Source organism: Arvicanthis niloticus, chromosome 9 (assembly GCF_011762505.2).
Source record: "Arvicanthis niloticus isolate mArvNil1 chromosome 9, mArvNil1.pat.X, whole genome shotgun sequence".
NCBI lineage: Eukaryota > Metazoa > Chordata > Mammalia > Rodentia > Muridae > Arvicanthis > Arvicanthis niloticus.
The window spans coordinates 69,739,307-69,757,782 of record NC_047666.1 but is presented as its reverse complement, the minus strand read 5'-3'; the positions used below and the strand labels follow the sequence as shown (position 1 = coordinate 69,757,782).

Genomic DNA, 18,476 nt, shown 5'->3' with positions numbered 1-18,476 from the left:
CAGTGTGTCAAAATGAAATGGTGATTCTCTAATCTTGGATGCTGCTCTGCCTCAATCTTAGTATCTCATCTTTTTATATGACCTCCAGGAATTAGCTTCATCACCTCAGTGACTATTTTAAGTAACTACAATATATTTCTACTAGTTTCTTCGTACAAAGAACCCATTACCCAATGTTAAACAGTTTAATGTGCACTTTGAAACAATTTCTGATCACTTAAAAATAAAGCCCGAGCTCAGTGCATGAAAATTGTTCAGTAAAAAGAAGAAAATCTTTGTCAGTGAAATGAAAAAAATGAGGATTTAAATCTCAAATAAGTATGGTTATATAATAGTATGTATAGACATTTTATGTTGTAAATGATAAAGAAGTAATATTCTTAATATTATGTATTTAAGGAATACTCTTCTATAAGTAGGTATTAGGTAAGTGATAGTTTGTAAAAGAGCTTTGGTAATAGGCCCTTACAGTCTTAATCTAAACTGTTTAAATTGTCTTCAATATTTAAGAACTCTCATATTCTGATAATTTTATTGCTTTCTAAAGGTCATAGAATGTTTTGCATATTTCTGGCCCAGAACTCAAATTGTCAATTAAAATATGTAAAGAAAGAAAAACTAGGACACCAATGCAAATAAACATGCCTTTATTTACATTTCAGCACTGAAGTTCCAGCCTTTCCTTCATCATCAGTGGCAGTAGATTCCAGGCTACTATAGGACACACAGAATCTGGATGTAACTCTGTGGCATTATGTCAAAAAATAATACTTGCATAAATACGGCTACATTCACCTACATTGATAAATCTTGATGTTTTCTTGTTTGTCATTATATTGGGAGTTTTAGAAGAATGTTATGAATGTCCAGAAAAAGTATTCAAATTGAACACAGTAACCAATTCTTCAGTGATTACAGACATCGAGACATTCTCTTATGGATGATGGGTATTGCCATAGATATCATATGTGCAGTTACTATCATTGTGCAATTCATAATTGGGAATCTTGCAAATGGATTGATAGCCCTGGTGAACATCATAGACTGGGTGAAGAGAAGAAAAATCTCTTTAGTGGATCAGATCATTACTGCTTTGGCAATCTCCAGGATAGATATGTTATGTTCTACATTCTTAATTGCACTAATATCTACACTGCATCCAGATTTAAAAACGACTGTGAAAATGGTAAGAATAAGCAATAACACCTGGATTGTTGCAAATCATTTCAGCATTTGGCTTGCTACATGTCTCAGCATCTTTTATTTTCTCAAGATAGCCAATTTTTCAAGCTATATTTTTCTCTACTTAAGGTGGAGATTTAAAAAAGTGGTTTCAGTGACATTGCTGCTCTCTCTGGTCTTCCTGCTTTTGAATATCTTAGTGATGAACATATATATTGATATCTGGAATGATGAATCTAAAAGAAACCTGTCTTTTGGTTTCAGATCAAAGAATTACGCTCGATTTTTCAGACTTTCTCTTTTAATTAACACAATGTTCACATTCATCCCCTTCACTGTGTCCCTGTTGGCTTTTCTGCTTCTCATCTTCTCCCTGTGGAGACACCTGAAGATCATGCAGTACCATGCTAACGACTTCAAAGACCTCAGCACCACAGCACATTTAAAGGCCTTGAACATGGTGGTGGCCTTTCTCCTGTTCTACACAGTTTTCTTTTTTTCTCTTGCCTTACAACTTTGGACCTCTGTGCCTCAAGAGAGAAACAATTGGTTTTATGTCACTATTATAATTACTTTCCCTTCAGTCCATTCATGCATCCTGATTCTGAGAAACCGTAAGCTGAGGCAAGCATCTCTTTTGGTGCTGTGGTGGCTTCTGTGCAGGTCCAAAGATGTACAGACATTGGTTCCCTGATATACTTTGTCAATATTCTTTAGTAGTGAAGAAGAAAATAACTTAGTTAAGAAAATTCTTGTTCATTACCAAAGTATACTCTCAAGTTTATCTATCCTATGTTGCTTTGTTTATTAGTTGTGTTTAGGATCAATGTTATCTAAATATCTTAGAAATTTATCTGGATATTCACAAATATATATTAGTATCATTTTACAAAGGAACATATGATTTTGACATACCTAAATGTGAGATTACCTTAAGTTACCTGATATAATTTAGTAGCATTAAGACTCTTAATTAAGATTTTTGAAGTGGTTATTTTATAAAATACAAATTATAAGTCAATATATATGCAAGCAAGATATAGTAAAAATAATATTTTGCAAATTTATACTTATAAAAATAAATGTAGAAAATAAACATTGTTTGAATTAGAAATTAAGAATTACATAGAGACATTAGACTAAAATGTTAGTAAAATTATCTCAGAACCTTGATTGTGTTTTAATTCAATTATGCTGTGAGTGGTGTTATTAGTTTGTGATATAGAACACTTGGACCATAGAGAAAGCTATTCAGAATATGTAATTCATAAATGGAAGTATAGTACATATTTCTTGATAGTTGTCTGTCACAAATCACATTCCAGTTTAATTTTACTACTAGAAAAAGAATCCATGAAAATGAGTTTGCTTATTGAACATCACACTAAGATATTATTGTTTTGCTTTTCTTTATTCCATTAAACACCACCAGTATTTTACTACAGTCAGCATCGTGATTGTTATATGAAGAAAATTCAATCACATAAAGTTAATAAAATAATTGCATGAGTCGTTGTAGTATACAATTACTTTCTGATTGATTTTACAACCTGAGTCAGGTGATGGAACTCAAGGCAGTTAATGTTAAGTGAATTAAATACAGACCTTTATAAAAATTATTGCTATAAAACATGACCATTAATCAGATTATATTTTTAACAAGTTTGAAATGCCTAATTCACTATAAAACTTATAATTATTTAATAAGTTTCAAAATTAAACTGAAGCTTATTTAAATGATAGGCAAAATTGAAATAAAATATGTGTATCAAATTAAGTGAATAAAAATAAACTTATGACAGAACTACTTGCATGAGAAAATTTTGTTGCAAAAAATGTTGGATGGTGAGTTGTCCTGAGAGAAGGCTGTCATCTATATATAACCTTGTGTAGTAACTGATTTCTAAGTGACTGGTTGATCTTGGCATTATGAAAAAATCATTTTCTAAACATTAACATTTGAAATCTCCATATCTAATTTTTCTATAGTTATTATGTATTTCCTTCAGCAATGCTGTCTAAGATGCTGTTGTCCTACTTCTTTTTACTGGTGACTGCTAGTTCTTTGAGTACGACACTCAGGATGTGAAATATTTTCATAAATGAATGAGTGAACAGATGGATAGATCAACTACATTAATCCTGGAATGGGCTTCAGTCCTTCATTGAAGGGGAAACAAGATGATTACAGGAGGTGAAGAAGGAGATGTGGGAGGAAGAAAGGAGGGGGAGGAAATAAGGGGAGCAGTATCAAGTACTGGAGGGGAAAAAATAGAAGTACAGAGGGTCAGGAAATCGAATAAAAACATGTAGTGGGGGGATGAGGAACTGGGAATTCACACTAGAGGGTCCCAGATGCCATGGAAACAAGAGACTCCCAGGACCCAACTGGGATGATTTTAGCAGAGAAGGGGAGATAGAACCTGTACAGGTCACCTCCAGTAAATAGGCATGACCCTCCATTGTGGGATGGGGCCACACACCCATCTCAATGATTTGAACCCAGAAATATTTCTGTCCAGAGGAAGAACAGGAATAAAAATAAATGTAGTAGACTGAAGGATGGGCCATCTGAAACTGCCTTCCCTGAGGATCCATCCTGTCTGCAGACACCATACCCGACACTGTTGACCTTGCCAAGAGGCACTTGCTGACAGGTTAACTGCTTCTTAGGAGGTTCAGCTAGCAACTAACCAATACAGATGTGGATGATTGGAGTCAACCATCAGACTGAGCTAAGGGACCCTGGTGGGGGAGCTGGCAGAAGTACTTGACGAGCTGAGAGGAACTGCAACTCCATAGGAAGAATACCATTAGCTGGTCAGTCCACCTAGTGCTCCCAGGGACTAGACCACCAACCAAGGAGTATACAGGGTGGAATCCATGGCTCCAGAGACATAGGTAACAGAGGATGGACTTTTCTGACATCAATGGGAGGGGAGACCCTTAGTCCCATAGAAGTTTGATGCCCCAGCAGGGAGATGCTGGAGGGGTGGGGAAGGAGAGCACCCTCATAGAGGTAAACAGGAGAGAGGAGAGGGAGGTTGTGGATGGGGGACTTGTGGATGGTAACCGGGAACTGGGATATCATTTAAGATGTAAATGAATGGAATGATTAATTTTAAAATGTAAAAAAATAAAAGAAGACTGGAAATGATGAGAATAAAACTCATTACTAAATCTTTAGGCAGCATAAATATCCTGATCTGGTTTTCTATTGAGGTCATAAGGATTTCAGAATAGAAGCATGTTTGAGAGCAAAACATCACCATTTCACAGTTCAACTATTTACCAAGCTGTAACCTTGCTACAGCCACATCAGGAACAAAAATGGAAAAAGAAGATGAAAGTATTGAAAGCTATTATGTTGTGCTGAAATGTTCATGAACTCCAAAAGACCACTAAAAAGCTGAATGTGGTGTCATCACACCAGAGTCTTTATTTACAAGCTGGAGCTCAGCTCAACTCACCTCCAACCCACAGGATGGTCCAGGGGAGACAAGCACCAAATGCTCCCCCAGGACAAGGTTTTATAGAAAGTGGCAAGAAAGGGGTGAGGTGAATGTTTCTAGCCTGGCAAGCATCTCATTGGGGTGCAAGTGTGATCTTTAGCAAAATTGGCTAGTGGTGTCAACCAAACCATAAACTTAATTTCTACTGTCCTCCTGATTAGTGGTTGTTAGGCAGGGATGAGCTTGTAACCTAAAGGTGCAGATTTGTTGGGGGAATAGCCTAGAGACTGGTGCTAGACACTCGATTTATTGGGGGAATATAGCCCGGAGATGCGGGTCTTGTTGGGGGCAGCCTGGAAATTGGAGTTAGGCTCGGGTTTTGTTGGGAGCGGGTATCTTGGAAACTGAAGCTAGGTATGGACCTGTTAGTTTAAACTTAGGTCAGGTTTTCTAAAATGGAATTTGAACCTAAAAATTTGGACTCTCATAGTTCATTATAACTTATTATTTAGGAGAGAAGTACAATAAATTTTAATATGTGCAAATACATTTTTCTACTGTGATGACAGATTCTCATAATGATGTTTTCTAATCATGTATTTCCTACACAAAAGTGAAAACTGACTTTATGTAATTCAGTGACATGTTTCTTTTCTAAAGTGATATTTGAGGCAATATCTTCCCAGTACATTTTCTGTGTAAATTGAACATGCGATGTTATCATGTGATCAAATAAAGATTTTCAAGTTCATGAATGTCTTATCTCGGGGTAAGATTTCTAGTCTGAGGTCTGTGCCATGGATTAAAGGGATGCATTTGTTTAAGAAAGTAAGAGAGGGCACGTGCAAATATCTTCTTAGTGCTGCCTACCCCATGCCACTTACATTGGCAAGTTTTATGAGAGAGTCTTGTGCCTTTTCATTGGGTTCAGTACTTAGAAGGCTCCTGTTAATAGCTTTTTCTCTGCTGTTAGTTAACATTGTTTTCTGACATCCAATGTTCACCTGAAGTGAGGAAAGAAGGTTTGCCTGGCATGAATTCCATAGTGGTTTGGCCTCTACTTCTCATGGCTAAAGTAAGAGATACAGAAAGTTAACATTACCAAAACAGATTAATTTATCCTCTGTGACACAGTCATTGAAACTATAAAGTTTACTAGAAATAATTTATCCACATGGCAGCTTAAAAAGTAGAGATGGGAATCTTGGACCCAAATCCTCACAGGAGCAGTGTTTAGATAAGATTATAAATTGAAGAAGCATGGTGATCTGTAATGTGGGGAAAAAATACAACAAAACAGAAAGGATGAATAGTTTATCCTGTATGATACCAAAGTTCTTATCTGTTCCTGAAATGTAAGTTCAGAAGAGCAGTGATATTTGCATAGTTTGTCAGTGGAATTTGAGATCTGTGAGGTTAAAAAAAAATCATTGGTTACTTGCAAAGGCCTAACAGAAGGGGGTGACATTTTAAATGGTTAGACATGAACAAGGCTAACTCAAAGTTCCTGAAAAACTATTTATACACTTGGTACCATTAGAGACCACATACCACAGTTGGCATATCAAACACAAATTTATTATTTACCTATGAACTTCTTAAGTCGACAGTGAAGGAAGGAAGCAAATAAAATCACAGGGTTTCATTTCTCTGTTTTACCTTTACCCACTCCAGCAATTTGCATGCATAAAATCATCTTCACACCAGCCCACCAGTATAGATGACAGAATCTGAAGATCCTGAAATTTCTGTTGTCTGAATGAAACTTCCTGTAAGAAATATCATGTACTAATTTTATGTTCTAGTTAATTCAAGAAATGAGAGATAATCCAGATATTAGTCTCAATATTGTCTATTTCTTGAATGACTCATTTATTATCATGTACACCAATAGTGGCTAGCTTTTGAGGGTTGTGACATAAGCTATTTCACACGCTAAAAACAAGTGTGTTACTGTTATATTACCATTTAGAGCAAGTATATTTTTCTTGTGGAGAGGGCTGTACTACACAGTTGCAAGCATTTTTTTATTTGCTATATCTTTTATTCATTAACTACAGAGAAAGGACAGGTTCAGAGTCTTCATGTTTTCATACATGAATAGCAACTTTATCTGTACAAGTAAGGGAGCAATATAAATTTTTAGTAACAATGAATCTATGTGTTTCAATTATGTATTCAGGAGTACATAACAATTATAAACCCATTGAGATGCAGGTAATTAAAAGATCTTCAGTCATTCCTGCTTGATCTTGTTTGATTATCAAATAATAGTGTCACTTAAAAAATCTACATTTATTTGAAGACATCTCTATCCCTCTGGCATGTTTATATAGAGAATAGTATACCACATGAGTACACATTGACTATTCTTATGATATATTTGATGGTCCTTTGTCTGGGGTACTGATTTGGTCTCAAACGTTCTGTTTCTCTATATTGTCCTAGTGTAAAAGATCTAAATTTAGATCTTTGAATGTTCATGTTAGAGGCCAACTTCAGGAATTATATTTAAGGTGTTCTCTCAGTACATATCCATGGTGAATTATATTTTTTATCCTCTCCTATTTTACCTTTTCCAGTCCTTTTTGTTACTCATAAGTAGCTCAGACATAGAACGCTTATCTGGAATGATACCACATATTTCTATGCTTCTGTTTCAAAAAGTTCCCTCTAATATTTCAAAAAGGTTAACAAGCAGAAGAGCTCAAGTGAGGTTGCTTCAATCCCACTTGGGTGGGAGAAGACAGAAGAGAGCAGTGGGAAGGAAGGATCTGTGTGGGAGAGGCAGGGAGGGGAAAAAGGAAACATGATCAGGTACTGAGGTGGGAGAAACAGGAGTGAAACCCTGAAGGCCAGCAGAATGAATGGAAACAAGTAACCTCAGAAGGTAGGAGGCAGGAGGAACCCTGTAGAATGTACCAGAGACCTGGGAGGTGAGAAAATCGTTGGACTCAAAGGGAGGATTCTTAGATGAAATGTCTAACAGTGGGGAGAGGGAACTTGTACAATCCACTTTCCCTAGAAGAACAGGGTATCAAGTGGAGGGATGGAGTTGCCATCCCACAGTCAAAAACTCTGACCCAGAATTGTTCCTGCCAAAAAATAAAAAATAAAACAAAACAAAACAAACAAACAAAAAACCTGCAGGGACAAAAATGGAGAAAAGACTGAGGGAAAGGTGGTCCACTGACCAGCCCAACTTGGGTTCCATATCAAGTGGAGGCTCTAAGGCCTGATACTGTTCCTGATGCTATTGTGTTCTTACAGACAGAAGCCTAGCATGGTTGTCCTCAGTAAGTCCCAACAAGTAGCTGATTGAGACAGTAGCAGATACTTATACCCAACCAATGGATTGAAGTTGGAACCCTGTGGTTGAATTAGGGAAAGGCAGAGAGAAGTTGAGGAGGAGGGCAACCCCATAGAAAGTCTCAACAAACCTAGATCCCCAAGATCTATTAGACTTACAATATCGTTGAGCAACCAACTATGCAGTATATACTAGCTGGTCGAATGCCCTCTACACATATGCAGCAGAGGACTGCCTGGTCTGAGAGAAGCTGCACTTAACCTTTGAGAGACTTGAGGCCCCAGGGAATGGAGAGGTGAGGGAGAAGTTTGAAAGGGGTGGGGCCTAGGGATGTCCTCCCGGAGATGGGGGAAGAGGAATGGGATGAGGAACTGTCAGAGAGCAGAAAAGGGGGATAACGACTGGACTGACTGTAAAAAGAAAGATCAAAGCTAATTTTAAAAAGGAGATAACTCACTGGAAGCTCCCCATCATGCGAAATAATTTATTTTTCAAACTTCCTTATTTTACCTTCCAGATATGAGGAATTTCAAGAAATTCAGATTCACATCATTTCCTTGTTCTTACTCTTATGGTCTGAGATATGTCAATACTACATACCCATATGTTTTTCTCTCTATCACTGAGAATTAAGGTACATTCAGCCTTCTTGTGTGGGTAGTTGGTTGTGAATTACATCATGTTTGCTCACTTATTTTTTCAGAAATGGAAATATGATATGTGTCCTCTATCTTGAGAAGAGAACACTTTATCTCTTATAGAACTTCATATATACTTTGTTGGTTATAGAGCAGATTCTAGTGGGAGGTAGGGGGAAATGAATAAAATACGAACATCGTATATCAGTAATACTATATTGTTAATATGGAAGTTCTCTCTTTCTTTTTTCTATTTATTTTATGTTTGATTTTATTTGATTTTTCAGATATGGTCTCATATAATCCATGATGATGTCTACCTAATTAGACAAGGATGACCTTGGGCTTTTGATTCACCCAACTTTACCTCTGAGTCATTGGGATTATAATCGTGCACTATTATACCTAGCTTTGGAAGAATTTGAAAAATAATATGCTAAATATCACAATACTAATAATGTGCTAAATGTATGGTTAATGTTGAATAAATAGAAGCCTTATACTACTGAACTGTAAAACTACAGATGTTTAGATTCAAATAACCAAATAATTTTATGTGTTTGTGCATGTGTGCAGGTACACATATGTGCCACTGTAAATGAAAATGAAATATTATTCTCATTATCGAATATTTAAAGACTATTGACCCCATGAAATTATTAGATGTTTGATAGTTTATAAAAGATGGTTTGAACAACATAAGCACAAATAATATTTCTTCATTTCTAATTTAAACTATGTATAACATTCTTAGGAATTAAGTGGCAGTGTACACCAAATCAGGATTTTTTCTTTTTCTTTTTTTTTTTTTTTTTTAGCTTTTTTTAGGTTGCAAGAAAATTTTGTCAAAATTTCAAGTTGACAGTATAAAATATGTAGTAAAGGTAAAACTGTGAGAACAATGCAAATAAACCCACCTTTATATGTATGTTAACCTATGAGATTTGAATATTTTCTTCATCTTCACTTACACCTGCAGCTTCTATAGCACAGGTCCATTGATGTAGTACAGCTGGACTGTCAGAACAGCAATGCATTTAGATGACAGCTTCTTCATGCTGGAGAGACTTGAAGTCTATTTTGTTGTTGTTGTTGTTGTTACTGGATTAGGAGATTTTGAAAAGTGAGCATCTTACCAAATTTTAGAAGCCATATAGACATAGCAGTATAAATGCATACAATAACAAATATGCTTTGGTGATGCTAGACATCAGTTTACACTTACAGTCAATTAGTATTGCCATACACATCATATTTATAATCATTTTAATTGTGTGATTTATAACTGGGAATACTAGAAATATATTTATAGTCTTGAATTGCATTGACTGGATCAGGAGAAGAAAGATCTCTGCAGTTGATCAAATCCTCACTGCTATGTATGGCCAAATCCTGAATTGATGTGCTGTGGAAAGTATATATGATTATATTGATATCTTTGTGCATCTGTATTTAGTGAATTTCTTAAAACTGGTCACAGTGACTAATTTCATCCAGATAATTACTAACCAATTTAGTATCTGGCTGGATACTAGCTTTGACATCTTTTATTTTCTCAAAGTAGCAAAATTTTTCTAACTCAGGTTTTGTCTAGCTAAAGGTAGAATTAATAAGTTCATTTTAATATTGTGTAAGATGGAATCTCAGAGTTGTTTTGATTTGCATTTCTCTGATCACTAAGGACTCTGTCCATTTCTTTAGGTGCCTCTAAGCTATTCGAGATTCCTCATTGTGAATTCTGGGTTTAGTTCTATACCCCATATTTTGATTGGGTTGTTTGGTGTTTTGGTGGTTAGCTCGAGTTTTTATATATTTTGGATATTAGCTCTCTATCGAATGTAGGGTTAGTGAAGATTTTTTTCCAATCTGTAGGCTGCTGATTTGTCCTATTGACTATGTCCTTTGCCTTACAGAAACTTTATAGTTTCATGAGGTCCCACTTATCAATTCTTGATCTTAGAGTGCGAGTCATTAAAGTTCTGTTTAAGAAATTTCTCCCTGTGCCAATGAGCTACAAGGCTCTTTCCAACTTTCTCTTCTATTAGATTCAGAGTTTCTGTTTTATGTTGAGGTCCTTGGTTCACTTGGACTTGAGCTTTGTGAAAGGTGACAAATACAGATCTATTTTTGTTTTTCCACATATTGACAGCCAGTTAGACCAGCACCATTTATTGAAGATGCTTTCTTTTATTCCATTGTACATTTTTGGCTGCTTTGTCAAATATCAGGTATCTTTAAGTGTGTGGTTTTATTTCTGGGCCTTCAGTTCTATTCCATTGATCAAGATGTCTGTCTGTGTAACTGTTGGGGGCCGACTTTTAGCAGAAAGCGGCTATCAGCTTTGCAGCCATCTTGAGCCATATACCCTGACATGAGATTTAAATTACAATAGCCTACAACAGCTGAGAACACTCGGATAATCTTGGTTTAGATACCTTGAGATTAAAGGTGTGTGAGATTAAAGGTGTGTGACTTAATAGTATACTTAGAAGTATAGAGATCAGAGTTAGAGACAAGACCTAAGGGCATGATTAAAGGTGTAACTTAGAGGCGTGGCTTAGAAGTGAGACATATAAAAGGCAGAGACAGAACAGATCAGGATTGAGACGATAGAAGACATTAGTCAGACTATAGAAGACAGAACCAGAGATCAGAGAATATATAGATGGAGATCAGAGAGACTATAGAGGGATCATCAGAGACGAATCTCAGACATTAGGTAAAATCTGGCCTCGCTCTCGCTCTCGCTCTTGCTGAAACCCGACCTGCAGACCGGAGCAGCAGCTTGGGCCGGGATACAGTGTCCGCCCAAACGTGGGTCGGCCCAGGCCTCAACATTTTGCTCAGGCCGAGACATTTTTTGGCCACCCCAATGTGGGACTAGTGCGGTCCCCAACATGTAACAACAACATGCAGTTTTTATCACTATTGCTATATAGTGAAGCTTGAGGTCAGGGAAGGTGATTCTCACAGAAGTTCTTTTACTGTTAGGAATTCTGGGGTTTTTTGCCTTTCCAGATGAATTTCAGAATTGCTCTTTCCATGTCTTTGAAGAATTGTGTTGGGATTTTGATAGCAATTGCATTGAATCTGTAGATTTCCTGTGGTTTGATGACCATTTTTACTATATTGATTCTGGAAATCCATGTGCATGGGAAACATCTCCATTTTCTGAGATCTTCGATTTCTTTCTTAAGATAATATTAGTTCTGACAATCCATGAGCATGGGAGATGTCTCCATTTTCTGGTATCTTTGATGTCTTTCTTGAGAGGCTTGAAATTATTGTCATAGAGGTTTTTTACTTGTTTGTTTAGACATACCCCCAAAGATATTTTATATTATTTGTGGCTATTTTGAAGGGAGTTGTTTCCCTAATTTCTTTCTCAGCCTGTTTATTATTTGTATAAAAGAAGGCTATAGATATATTTGAATTAATTTTATATCTGGCTACTTTGCTGAAGTTGTTTATGAGCTTGAAAAGTTCTCTGGTAGAAATTTGGGGGTCACTTATGTATACTATCATATCATCTGCAAGTAGTGATACCATTATTTCTTCTTTACCAATTTGTATCCCATTGATCTCTTTTTGTTGTCTTATGGTTCTAGTTAGTACCTTGAGTACTATATTAAATAGATATGGGGAGAGTGGACATCCTTGACATGTCCCTGATTTTAGTGGGATTGTTTCAAGTATGTCTCCATTTATTTTGATATTTGATGTTGGCTTGCAGTAAATTACTTTTATTATGTTTAGGTATTGGCCTTGAATTCCTGATCTCTCCAATAATTTTAGCATGAAGGGCTGTTGTACTTTGTCAAATGTTTCTGCATCTAAGCAGATGAGCATGTGATTTTTTTCTTTGAGTTTGTTTATATAATTAATTGATTTTTGTATATTGAACCAACCTTGCATCCCTGGGATGAACCCAACTTGATCAGGGTAAATGATGGTTTTGATGTGTTTTGGATTTGGTTTGCCAGAATAATATTTCATATTTCTCTCTATTCTTCTGGCATTCATTATTGGGCTTTGCCTTATTTTTGTTGAAAATAAATTTTTCTTTGATAAAATACACCCCAACCACAGAGTCTACTCCCTCCACTCTTGCTAGCTCTCCCATCCCATTTCTCCTTTACCATAGATCTACTCTTCCTGTTTCCTCTTCTGAAAAGAGCAGGCCTGTAAGAGACAACAGCCAAACAGAACAAAACAGTATACAGTAAGGCAAGACAAAGTCCCTGAACACTCACTTCAGACAGCTCACACTTGCCGAGAATTCCAGATGCATGGTATCTGATGTCTCATTTTTTTTGTTTATCTGCAAATATATGTACATATTGACATTGCCAGAGTAAAAGATTGGTTCTTCCAATTCTAAGAAAGTATTATTATAAATAAGCTCTATAACAACTACATGAAAATTATTAAGAGAATATAAATATCAAAGGAAAGTATTACTATTACTATACTATATTAGCAAAATACAAAAAGAATGTGGGTATGCTTTTTGGATGATGTATTTTCATTTATTTTTATTTTTTATCATTTTATTAATTTTAAGTGTTTTGGGTCTCCTTTAAGCTGTTCTAATCATATTCTCACCCCATAATTTAGTTCTTCCCAGATATAATGCCTCTTCCTTCCCACAAACATTTGTGTCCTTTTTGTCCCCCTCATAAACCTATAAAAACCCATTTGTGCAACAGAGACGTTCTTGGATGTGTGGTCTTCCACTGGGTTGTGATCAAATTATCAGGGGTTATATTCTTAGAGGAAACTCTTTCTCTCTTCCTAAGACATCAGCAATTCCCATTACTCCAGGGCTGTAAGTAGCATTGTGTGTCCATCTGACCTCTCAGTGCTAGAATTTTGTCTGGCTTGAACTTTCACAGCTTTTAATATGCAGTGGGTTCACATGTATACTTGCAGTGCTGGGTATAGATTGTTATTTGTCATTGTCCTCTATCTCTCACACTTATGTTCTTCTAGTCCCTATTCAACAATGATGGCAACTAAGACATAGACAACTTGGAGACTTCTTTTAGTTCAGGGATTCCAAGTCTTCAATTTATGGTTATCTGGTTTCATTACTTTGGTCCCAAGATGAGGCAGAATACCAAGGTGGCAGAAGGCACCCTTTCTTTTTAGCAATAAAGAACTAGACAGATAGGAATTGGGGACAATACATAAGCATACATGCTCCTATCTCCTATCAATCAATCAATCAATCAATCAATCAATCATTCAAGACCCACTTTCACTGGTTTTTTTCCACTTTCTAGTTATCTACTCAATTATGAATCTATCAAAAGACTGATCCATTTATTAGACCAGAGCCTTTATGATCAAATCATTATCTGTAATGCTATAAACTTTAATACACGAGGGCTTGGATTATCATTTAAAAAGGAAACTCTGGTGCTTATAAAATACTACTAATCTATTTCAAATAGAGGGAAACTCTAGATTGCACAAGGAATTGTCTAAGGAAACAGAGGATGTTCATGGGATAAAAGTAAAATGTTTGGTATCGGTACAAGACTACAAGATGAAGTTTTCAGCACAAGGTAGATTTATCTGCACCAAAGAGACAAAGGGCAGTGAAGAAGAGACAATGATATGAGTTAGAAAGCAAGGAGGAAGAATGAAAGAAATGAGCATGAAGAGAAAGGGGTATTTAGCTCAGAGAGACAAAGTGCTGCCTCTAGGTAGAGGACACAAACATGGCCTACAGGAAAATAGTGGTTTATAAAAGTAAAAGGGGAAACTGCATATGAAGATGACATGTTTAATTTTAGTTGAGCGTATTAATTTCTGGACTTACATACTTTGATGCCTAGACCTTGGTAGTGTAGTCTAGGGAGAAGGAAGTAGCCAAATAAGAGAGTAGACCTTCATGGCTAGCTTTAGAAACATAATCTAACAGTTTGTCAGTGTAGAGAAAATGGGGGAGATGGGTAAGGCAAAAACTGTTGGTGTCATGGTTGCCATGTTTGAGCCTGCTACAATCCCATCAAGGAGGGCTAGCATAGGCTAATGTCAACACTATCCACTCCCTATGTGATTCAAGTGTTCCCACGATCTGTAATAGTACCCAGGTTTATGAGCACAAAACTGTCATAGGTTTTTTAGGTCTTATAATTATAAGGAGCCTTTATCTATTCCTCACATATACAGTATGTTTCTTTGAAAAAGGAAGTGTCCTACTCTAACTTGAAGGTCTGTTGTCAACTTTTCTTTATGAGCCATATGTCAGATGTCCCTATTAGTGAATTCAGTTCATTATTGTAAACCATTTGTCCTTTCTGTATTGCCTGGTGCTATGAAACAACTGAGAGCTTTGATTTTCCTTTTCCTTTTATTTAATTTGTGGAAGTTGCATCAGTTCTTAATATGGTATGTTTAATAATCTCACAAGCCCATATCCCATGATTTAATTCTGACATATCCATTCATCCACATGTTTCTGCTTCCATTTGATAAATTCAAAGTGGTAATGTTATATTAATGTATTTATTTTTCCTCTAATGATATATGCTCTAAAGAGAAGTGGTTGTTTGCTTACACAAAATGTTCCAGTCCTTCTCCTTCAGCATTTGCCCCAGAAGTAGAGTACAATGATGAATTGTACAATTGAGTTACTTATAGAGTAAGGTACACACAAAACTTTTACCAAGAATAATGCGGAACAGGACACAACCAATTCTCATCAACTATGACTATCACAAAAATGTTTAAGAACTGAAAAAATTTGAGGGCTTGTTTTTCTTTACATACTCTCATTAAGTTAGGCCTTATGAATTCACATTGAATAAATGATGGTAACCATATATTATACTGCCCCATGTAGGCACTAAAATGTGTGAGTTTTGGATTGTTATTACACATGTAATGATTGAAGTAGAGAGATATCTAAAATATTTTAATTACCTCAATTCAATATTATCAGAATGTAAAATTTGAATGACAAAATTAAAATAAATTCAGTACTTTTTTCTTTCTTCATATAATTTTATTATCTGTTCATTTATTATGTCTTAATAGTAACAAATTTAACAAAATCCAGATTCAAATTTGAATTATCAGATGATATTAGAGGTATATTAAAATAATAATAACATTAAAGTCTTATAGTTTTTTTTCCTTTGGTTATTCTTCCTTTTAAAATTGAAAATAAAATTTTATCTTATATAATATCCTGACCATAGTTTTCCCACCTTCTTTTCCTCTCAAGACTAAATATGTGTTTATTAAAAATTACAAGGAATTTAATAAAGACCCAATTATCTTCTGAAGAATTGAGTTGCCACCTTGCTTTGCAATGAAGTCCAGATTCCATTCTCATGTTTCCCAAAGAGCTGTTATTTAGATGGAATGTAAAGTATCTTCAATTCAGTGTAAGGTACAGGAATGAGTACAGAAATAGTCCTCAGGGCTCTCTGGAGTCACAAGTTTGTCTCTTTGATACTTTTGTACTAGCACACATCCATAGTTATTTATATTTTTCTTTGTCTCTTTTTTATTCCCCTTTTCTTACAAGATAAAAGAAAAGCCAAAGACTTTCCAGTCTCTGAGATGATACTACAATTATGCATATGAAATTTTCAAGATATATATCATGTTGACCTTCCTTACTTAACAGATTCCTTCAAGGATCACAATGTGTTAATTCTACACATGATACTACTTAGATCTTTCTCTAACACTACTTGCAGTTGATAATGCTCTTTTCTATTTCAATTGGGAGTTGTTTCTGCATTGTTTCATTATTTCCTTGTTTTTGCTTCTGCTGTTGCAGAACAGTGGCATCTTGCTGTTTATTTTCTGTCTTAAGAGATTGTGGTATTAGCTGTTAGTTGACTATAAAGCCAGTGTTGGTAAGAGATAAATGCAGGTCAACAAAAATCTCAGTCCTTGATGTTTATGGGAAATTTGCCAAGTTGGGTTAAGAGGAGACAGAAAAGAAATATCAAAGAAATTTTTATTATTTTCATATGCAAAAAATTTTACTCAGGATTTTTTAATCATTATATTTATTACTTCTCTGTTCACTTGGAATAACTTTTATACACCATGTATGCCTTAATACTAAGAATGAGTTACATGATAATAAATGTTGAGTAAATGGTAAAACCTGTGATACTGAAATGAAAAATGATTTAAATAGAGATAAATGTACGATGTGTGTGTGTGTGCCAATATAATTGATGAAGTTATTCCCATTAATAAATATTCAAGGACTAATGATATACCTCAAGTTGTTACATAGACCATCATTAGGACTTGAGCATATGTCTCTCTAGAGTTATCATTTGACCTGCTGAAATATCATTATATGAGAAAAATCTCATGCTGGTTTAAATTGTGGTTTACCCCTGTATGGCTTGGCTTATAGTTCTTTGAAAATTGCTTTCCCAGAACTCAAGTTATCAGATTAAAGTATGAAAATAAGGCAAATCCATGTAGATAATGCAAACAAATGCAAATAAATTTGCATGAAAGCATCAGAACCTTCAGCATTTCCATTTTCATATAGTTAAAAAAAGTCTCTTTGTTGCTATGGAACAAAGAATCTGGATGGAATCCAAGCAGACTTACAAAGTGCAGTGATTTTATGAAGACAACTGAGCCTATTTGTCTGTTACTGCATATGAAAGCTATAACAAGAAAGTATGTTATTTGTTTTTTAGTACATCATATAGAGCTAACATTTAAAGTGATTGCATTAACTCCTTTTCATCAGTGACTTTTACAGCCAAAACATCTTACAGACAATGGGTGCTGCTATACTAGTGATGACTGAAACAATAGTTAATGTGAAGTTCATAATTGGAAATGTTGGGAATGGATTCATGACTGTGGCAAGCATAGTGCTGGACATTTCCAGAATAACTCTGCTGTGGTCATTGTACCTAATGAAATCAACATTTTCAATGGAGCCACACTTTGATGGAGTTGTGCAACCAATAAATCTGACTAATCTTATATGGATAATTTCTAACCATTTTAATATATGGCTGGCCACCATCCTCAGCATCTTTTATTTTCTCAAGATAGCAAATTTTTCTAACTCTCTTTTCTATTACCTAAGGTGGAGATTTAAAAGGTAGTTTTGGTGGCAATGCTGGCATCACTGGTCCTCTTGTTTACAGATATTTCAGTGAAAAACATACACATCAGTATCTGGACTGATGAATTTAAAGCCAATGTATCTTACAGTTTCAAATTAAAGAATTTTTTTTACAGGTTTCCAGGTTTCTTGTGTTAACAAATACTATGTTCACATTTGTATCCTTCACATTGATAATGTCTTTGCTGCTCATTTTCTCTCTGTGGAAATATCTGAAGATGATGAAGTACATTGCCCAAAACTCTCGAAATGCCAGCACCACAACCCACATCTATGCCTTGAAAACTGTAGTTGTCTTCCTCCTGCTGTATGTCATTTTTATCTTATCTCTCTTTGCACATGTTTGGAGCTTTGAGTTTCGAGAAAAGACATATTTTATTTTCTTTTTCCTTGTTGGTATGTTTGCATTACCATCACTCGATTCATGCATCTTGATTCTGGTAAACAGTAAATTGAGGCAGATTTCTTTTTCAGCACGGTCATTGTTAAAGTGCAAGATCCAAGGATATGAATTCCAGGGTTCATGGTATACTAGCATGGATACTTTTGCATAATTTCAATGAAAATTATATCATAAAAATTGTTCTTCACATTCAATGCATATACTGCAAACATATTTGTGTTTTGTGTAGCATCTGTATGAAATAAGTGCTGTTTAAAAAACAGCATTGAGAAGAATGGGAATATGAAACACCAACATGTAAGAACATTTTAGATAATATAATTTCAGCAGCATTATTTAAGATTCATATATATATAAT

At 35.3% G+C, this 18,476-nt stretch overlaps 1 protein-coding gene and 1 pseudogene across 1 annotated transcript; both read left to right on the top strand.

Moving 5' to 3' along the window:
- The first annotated feature begins 940 nt into the window (after positions 1-940).
- LOC117715662 (taste receptor type 2 member 125-like) lies at positions 941-1,876 on the top strand. The gene has a single exon (XM_034512569.1). It carries the CDS (start codon positions 941-943, stop codon positions 1,874-1,876), a length of 936 nt encoding a protein of 311 aa, XP_034368460.1.
- Positions 1,877-17,359: 15,483 nt separating this feature from the next.
- Positions 17,360-18,269, top strand: LOC117715779 (taste receptor type 2 member 125-like; annotated as a pseudogene).
- Positions 18,270-18,476: the final 207 nt, after the last annotated feature.